The sequence below is a fragment of the Monopterus albus genome, unplaced genomic scaffold (assembly GCF_001952655.1).
Source record: "Monopterus albus unplaced genomic scaffold, M_albus_1.0 scaffold96.1, whole genome shotgun sequence".
Taxonomy (NCBI): Eukaryota; Metazoa; Chordata; class Actinopteri; order Synbranchiformes; family Synbranchidae; genus Monopterus; species Monopterus albus.
Window position 1 is genome coordinate 3,106,543 of NW_018127976.1, and position 7,168 is coordinate 3,113,710.

At 46.3% G+C, this 7,168-nt stretch overlaps 1 protein-coding gene across 1 annotated transcript in view; it reads right to left on the bottom strand.

The window, feature by feature from the left end:
• The window catches only part of adarb2 (adenosine deaminase RNA specific B2 (inactive)), a 227,175-nt gene that overhangs the window by 69,342 nt on the left and 150,665 nt on the right, over positions 1–7,168 (bottom strand). Inside the window, exons 2-3 of the mRNA XM_020608979.1 lie at positions 3,169–3,255; positions 1,356–2,308 (exon numbers count right to left, since the gene is read on the bottom strand). Coding sequence (XP_020464635.1) covers positions 1,356–2,308; positions 3,169–3,255 — 1,040 coding nt within the window. The remainder of the gene's footprint in view (positions 1–1,355; positions 2,309–3,168; positions 3,256–7,168) is intronic.

Sequence of the window (7,168 nt, forward strand, 5' to 3'; positions counted from 1 at the left end):
GGTCACATGTTTATTAACACATGCATGCATATGAGTATTTCTGTCCTTTACCAATGGAAAAAAAACCCCTCTGGAGCCAGGCAAGACAGCACGGCTGACTTTCAAGAAATTCCACAAACGAGTGCTTTGTGGAACTAAACGGGTGCAACAAATCCTCTTAAAATCCCTTTAGACACCGTGGCAGCAAGGAGAAAAAGAAAAAGTTTCTCTCAGGCAAACATGTGCAGGTTTGTTGGGTGGATGTTGTGCTCAGGAAGAGGACACTCTAGCCAGTTTATTTCTTCAAGAGTGTAAAAAAGTGTTAATACGACACATATCCCACTGGCCGCACAGAAGTACAGTATGGTGACACAAAGGTTAAAGCAAAGATCTAGGGAACGGAGGTGTCAGATGTCAACAGTTTAATTTTCAAATCAAAATGTTTGGAGTTTGGTGTTAAACATCAATTTGTGTTTCATTAGGACAACAGAGTGGAAAATTAAGTTTCACTCTGAGGTGCCAGTACACCAGTGACCCAGGCAGCTTGGTTATGAGTTTTTTTTCTCTAGGTAAACAATAGTAAACAACTGAAATCAGTGTAACTATCAAGTCAAAGTGGCTTAACTTGGGATGAAATTCTGCAGCTGAAATGCAGCTTTATATGGCTGTCAACAAGTGCCAACCAATCCAGCTGCTGTGTCTTTAGGCTCTCCAATTTCCTCAAGTTTCTCAAAAACTAGTTCCCTGGCTCTGATTGCTATTTACATATTTGGGTAAATGAGCATGGGATTGGGTTCAGTGGTTTGTTTGTTGATTTGCTTTTTGCTTTTCTATCTCCTTTGGGCAACAGATCAAATTAATGTTTGTAGACACTGATGCTACACATGAGGAAACAGGAGATCTTGCAAAATTACAAAACTCTCCCAATTACAGCTCTACAAACACATGACTGTGGAGAAAAAACTCATTTCGGTCGTGATGCAGATTTCTCATGTGTCAGAGGCACAAGGACAATAATTAGTTTCATTTACATGCTTTCCTGTTCATATAGACTAACAAACATTGTTTACTCAGAATAAACACAAGTGCATCCCAACACAAATTTGTGATATGTATTTTCACTGTATGCACTAGGTTCTGACAAAGGGCAAATTCTAGCTCACTTACACTTTTCTTTATTAGTGCTCGCACTATTTCTCCTTCCTTCCACACTCTTTTAAGCTCCTATCTCCTTTTATCCTTAATTACTTGTTTAAACGTGTTTGGCTTTTCACTGCACGCCTGCTGTTTCGGTCATTACAGGCCCCTGTAGGAAGGGGAGTAGCTGCCAAAGAAGCTTACCATAAGACAGTCACTGGGGATGTGTCTGTACTCACCTGGGGTAAATGAGGACAACGCTTCCTGCTGGCTTTGAGGCCTGTCCTCCCCTCAGGGGCTGTCCTGATATTGAAGAGGGCCTGAAGAGCACACTGGGCTGCCTGGGTCTTGGCCAGCTTTTTACTGCGACCACAGCCCTCAAATATCCGACCATCCACGCGAACGGCCATCACAAAGCTATGCAGCCGTCTGCCTTCAGCTCGCTCTGAAAGGCAGGCATAACGAAGGCCTGGCCGGAGCTCATTCAACAACGCCATGGGACTTTTGGGGGCCTCAGGCTCTGCAACAATCCCACCCAGCCGCTGCTGAGCCTGCACCATCAAGTCCAAGGTGTGGCGAAGCAAACGTCCATGCCTCAGGAGCTCACTTGATATTAGCGTGCTCTCAGCTGCCGAGTTGCAGAGTGAGAGCCCATTGGAGCACGCCGAAGACTCAAATTTCTTAAAGAGTGTGTCAGGAAAATCTGCCTGGTCTGAGGTGAAGTCGGTCGAAGGGCTGGACATGTTTCCCATGGCTAGGTGGGCCTGAGGTGCATTGGGGAACTGGATGAAGGACTTGAGGGCCAGCTCGGCAGCCCTCATTTTTGCTTTCTTCTTTGTTGGGCCTGTGCCCTCAAAGGTTAGCCCGTTTACCTCCACAGCAATGGAGAAGACAGGAGCATGCACTGGGCCTGTCTGAGACACCATACGGTACTGCAGGCCTGGCCGGAGTTCATTGAGCTGCACCAAAGCATTCTTTGGAGCCTCAGAGCAGGACAGTTTCTTATAAATGAGGCGGAGCTGACACAAATGCCCGTTGTTGTCTTCCTCCAATGGCCGTTTCCTCTTCAGACCAGAGCTCCCACCTCTTGTAGTGTCAGAGCAGAAAAGCGATGGACACTCTGTAGATCCTGTGGTGCGATCCTCTAAGTTACCAATGTTACGGTTTTCCTTTACCTCTGCACTGCTGGTACCTGAAATGAAAACAGCAAAACACAAACAATGCGATTCAAAGTGATAAAAAACAGTCAAAGCCCAAGTAGGAAGAAAAGCATTCATTACTATGTGACACATTTATCCTGGCAGAACAAAATGAATCAAGGAAAATCTCTCAAGGCAGATTGAGCCACTTGATACACAATGAAACGGTAATGAACAAATCTACAATCATACCCCAGAGCCGAGACACTTCATACCACAAAGCTGTATCATATGTAAGTGTTTTAAAATCCAAATACAAATCCCTTAAAAATGGCAATGTTATTTGCCAAATGATTCTGTAATCTGCCTCCAAATTGGTTCTGAATCTCTGTCTTTAGTGGGTAACATTGGTCCCTGTGGCCAATGCAAAGAATCAATCCTATTTGTAATGGGGGCGGGGATCATGTCGAGTGGCACACATTCTGAGAGAGCATGAGAGAAATGTCTGTAGCTCGCTTTATTGCATACTTCTGTCCTCTGTAAGAGCAAAATCTGAACAGCTGTGAAATGCTCTTCAAACCTAGTTACAGGGACGTGGCGGCATATTGCATTTCTGATGGGAAATGAACAGAAATAGGGTGTTCAGATCTTGCCACAAGAATATTAATGGAGAAAAGGGAGGTTGGGATCAAGCGGTGATCTGAAGCAGATTGTGCTGTAGCTTTAGATGATATTTGTTCTTTGGTTTTATAAGATAATGCAGATTTTAACATACTGTACAAGCTGACATCCATGCATAATAATATAGCCCATTTCTCAAATAATTAATTATGTGGGTGACACAGATCATTTGCACGTTAGGCCACTGAGGATGCATAGCATGCTGACAGGAAGAAAAGAAGCAGCAGCTTACTTAAACTGTCCTCGTCCTCTGTGCTGCTGGTCCCAGGGCTTATGTACTTGAAGGGAGCGATCAATGCTGACAGCATACTGACTTTCTCTGGAGGTGAAACAAGAGACACACAGAGTCAACAGGAGGGCAGTGGCGGAGATGTTTTGATAGTTTTATTGATTAAAGCCGTGGAGCAGCATTGGGCTCAACATAAGGAAAGAGACAAAACATATGTCAGCAAGTGTATGCACACAATACTGTTTCTCTGGCAGCCCTGCATGGATGACAGGGCATACAGTACCTGTATATACAAGAAAGTTAGCAAAGACCTATATACACATACGTACATGCATACATACACACATATGGAATATATAAATGCCAGATTAATCATAAAAAAGACACAAAGGAATCAGCTGAAATCTAGTCCAGTCCAGTGCTGGGGAAACTACTTAGAAAGCAAAGCTTTGCAAGCTACCAGTTACTTTACAGTGGAAGAAGTTGAACGTCAGCAAAGCTGCTCTAGGTGGCAATCTAGTTTGGTTCAGGAAAACTACTTAGAAAAAGTAGTTGAAACTACTTTGTAAAATATTATCAAATGTACAATCTACATGTGATACAAAATTAAACAAAATATAATACAAAAAGTCACATGCCAGGTAAAAATGCCACTTGAGTTTATTACCTGAGATGTAAACCTGTCCTGAATGCAACAATCTCATCTTGGCTTTTCAAAAGGACAAAATTATGAGGAATATTATATTTTTGCTGTAAATAAATCTGGATTTCTATAACAAAAACAGTAATAAGAAAAACTGTTTAACTTAAATCTTTTTAGACAGTTTGACTGACTTGAGCACTGGTCTAAACAATGATCTGTTGTCTTATTTGTTAGTTTTGTACCATGTATCAACTAAACCAGTCTTCAACTTGGATCATTTCAGACAGTATCTTTTTACCGCTCTGGGCAGAAGCTCTTGTTCATATAACACAAGCTCTCTCAAAGCTCTTGTCTGACAGGGGGTTACATGTTGATAAAATAAAAATTAAAACTCATTCCTTTCCCTTTTTGGCCCAAAATTGTATGTTTCAGTAGTTAAGTGGACAATAAATGGCAAAAAAGTAATTTAGCTACTTGAATTACTATGCAGATATGAATGTAGTTGAACTACCAGCAAGCTACTGCATAACAATGTATAATAGACACTGGGCCTCACAGACAATCATGTTTAATGTATTGTTCTAAATCAGATTTACCAAACCACCCTAACTGTTACACATTTTGTAAATTACTAACAGGTTCCGACTGCGCCTGCCTCTCTCACTCCCCTCACTCTGTTTTTATTCCCTTACCCTGATTATGTTATCTGACGCGCCTGCTTCTTGTCCCCAGATCACCACCAGCTGCACCCAATTAGTTTCTCCCTATTTATTCCCCGCTCACCGTCCATTCCCCTGCCAGTTCTTTCTAGCATTCTCAGGCCCGTAAGTTCCCGTTGTTTTGATTGTTTTATATAGACCTCTGTTTACCTTCACTCAGTCCTTTCACCCGAGCGGTGTTCTCCTACGTTTGTTGTTTCCTCCTCCTCGAGTCGCTCCACCGGACCACGGACCTCCTCTGCTCAGTTCCATCTCCACCACGCAGGTGGATGCACAGTCTTCTCTTAACTGCCTCACTAACTCTGTCTCCTCAGCAACCATCATCCCCGACTAGTCCAGGAGCGAACCCCATTGTCTGCAGCCCGGCCATCCCACAATCACTGCACCACTGACTGTGCTTTTGCCATACCTGCTGCTCAACACCCGGTCCCGTTTTCTACATCCTCCGTCTGGTTATACACTTGCTTGTTTGATATCACTGTAAATAAATTGAGCACTACTTGCACTGAAGTCAGCTACCTGGGTCCGTCATTTTTTGTCGACTCGCTCACCTCTGTGTCCGCGCAGACATAACAGAAAGAACTGGCCAATATGGACCCTGCTAACTCTGGTGCAAGTAGTTCACCATCTAACGCTCAACTGGCTCAGGCACTGCAGCAGCAACAACATGATCTGGCTGCACTAACACAACAAGTAGTACAATTCACCACCGTCCTGCTGTCCCAACACGGTCACTGCCACCTGTTCTGCCAGTCCCTGCCCAGATCCTCCTATACCTGAACCGGGCATTTTTGACGGTAATGTGGACAAATGCCGGGGTTTTCTGCTGCAGTGCCGCCGGGTGTTCGAGCACCAACCAAGGACATACCGCACAGACCGAGAAAAGATCAGTTATGTCATCAACCGACTCTGAGGAAAAGCGCTTTCATGGGCCGAGGCTGCAGACTCCACTGGACTACTCATCGGTACTACCATCACGGAATTCCTGGATGATCTAAGGTCAGTTTTTTCACCATCATCTCATCAGAGCCAAGCTTCTAGGGAGCTGTTAACCATTCGTCAGGGGGCTCGGCGAGTCCTGGATTATTCCATTGACTTCCGGGTCCTTGCGACAGAGGCCGGCTGGGAGGACCGCCCATTACGTGCGGCCTTCTGGCACGGCCTCAATGACAGCATCAAGGCCAAACTGAATACGAAGGACGAGCCCCCTGATCTTCGCTCCCTAGTCGACTTGGCCATCCAGATTGACAGACAACAGGGCTCTTACCGCAAAGAAAGAACAGGGCAGCAGTCGGCCCCCCACAACCCAGAGGAACCTATGGACTTGGGACATGCCCGTCTAGACTCTGAGGAGCGACATTGACGGGCCATTCCTCCAACTCCACCAGGTCGGGTACCAGTTGCCGTCTCCCTGTGCTCCTAGAGGTTGCTGGTCAGACGTCCTCCCATCATGCTCTCCTGGACTCTGGAGCCGGGGGTAACCTTATGGACCCGACCTTGGTGGAACGCCTAGGCCTGACTGCTGAGCCTTTACCCCACACCATTGAGACCCGGGCTATCAACGGCCGACTGCTGACCCGCATCACACATCGTACTCCACCGCTCCGTTTCACCATCGCCGGCAACCACCACGAGGACATCTGGTTTAACATCTTCACCATCCTGGATACACCACTGGTTTTGGGTCACTCCTGGCTGGTCCAACATAATCCCACCGTGGACTGGACTACTGGCACCATCACCCAGTGGAGCCCCCCCTGTGCATCGACCTGCCTCCTCGCTGGACAACCCACTGCCCCGTCGCCATCCACTCCTCCTGAGCCCTCAGATATGTCCTCTGTTCCTCCGGACTACCACGATCTTCATCAGGTGTTTAATAAACACCTAGCCACAGACTCTCTCTCTCCTCATAGGCCATACAACTGTGCAATCGACCTGTACCCGGGAGCCACCTTGCCCAACAGTCGCCTCTTCCACATCTCAAAATCCGAACGGCAGGCTCTGGAGGAGTACATAGAAAGCGCCCGATGTGCAGGTATGATCCATCCTTCTTCCTCACCCCTGGGTGCAGGGTTCTTTTTTTGTGGGGAAGAAGGATGGTGGCTTCCGTCCTTGCATTGATTACCTTGGTTTGAATGCTATTACTATCAAGAACAAATATCCATTACCTCTTCTCTCTTCTCCATTTGAGTCTCTCCAGGGCGCAGCAGTCTTCACAAAGTTGGACCTCAGGAGTGCCTACCACCTCGTGCGTATCCGTGAGGGCAATGAGTGGAAGACTGCCTTCAAGACCCCACTTGGGCACTTTGAGTACCTGGTGATGCCTTTTGGCCTCACCAATGCCCCGGCGGTTTTCCAGGGGTTGATTAATGACATTCTCTGTGATTTACTTGGTCGTTTTGTTTTTGTCTATTTTGATGACATTCTCATTTACTCTTCTTCCCTCACAGAGCACATCCAGCATGTTCGCCAGGTCCTTCTTCGACTCCTGGAAAACTGCCTTTATGTAAAGCTGAGAAGTGCGTCTTCCACTCCCCCTCCGTGGCATTCTTGGGGTTCATCATTGAACAGGGAAGACTCCGCGCCGACCCAGCCAAAATCACCACAGTCACCAATTGGCCTACCCCCACCTGTGTGAAGG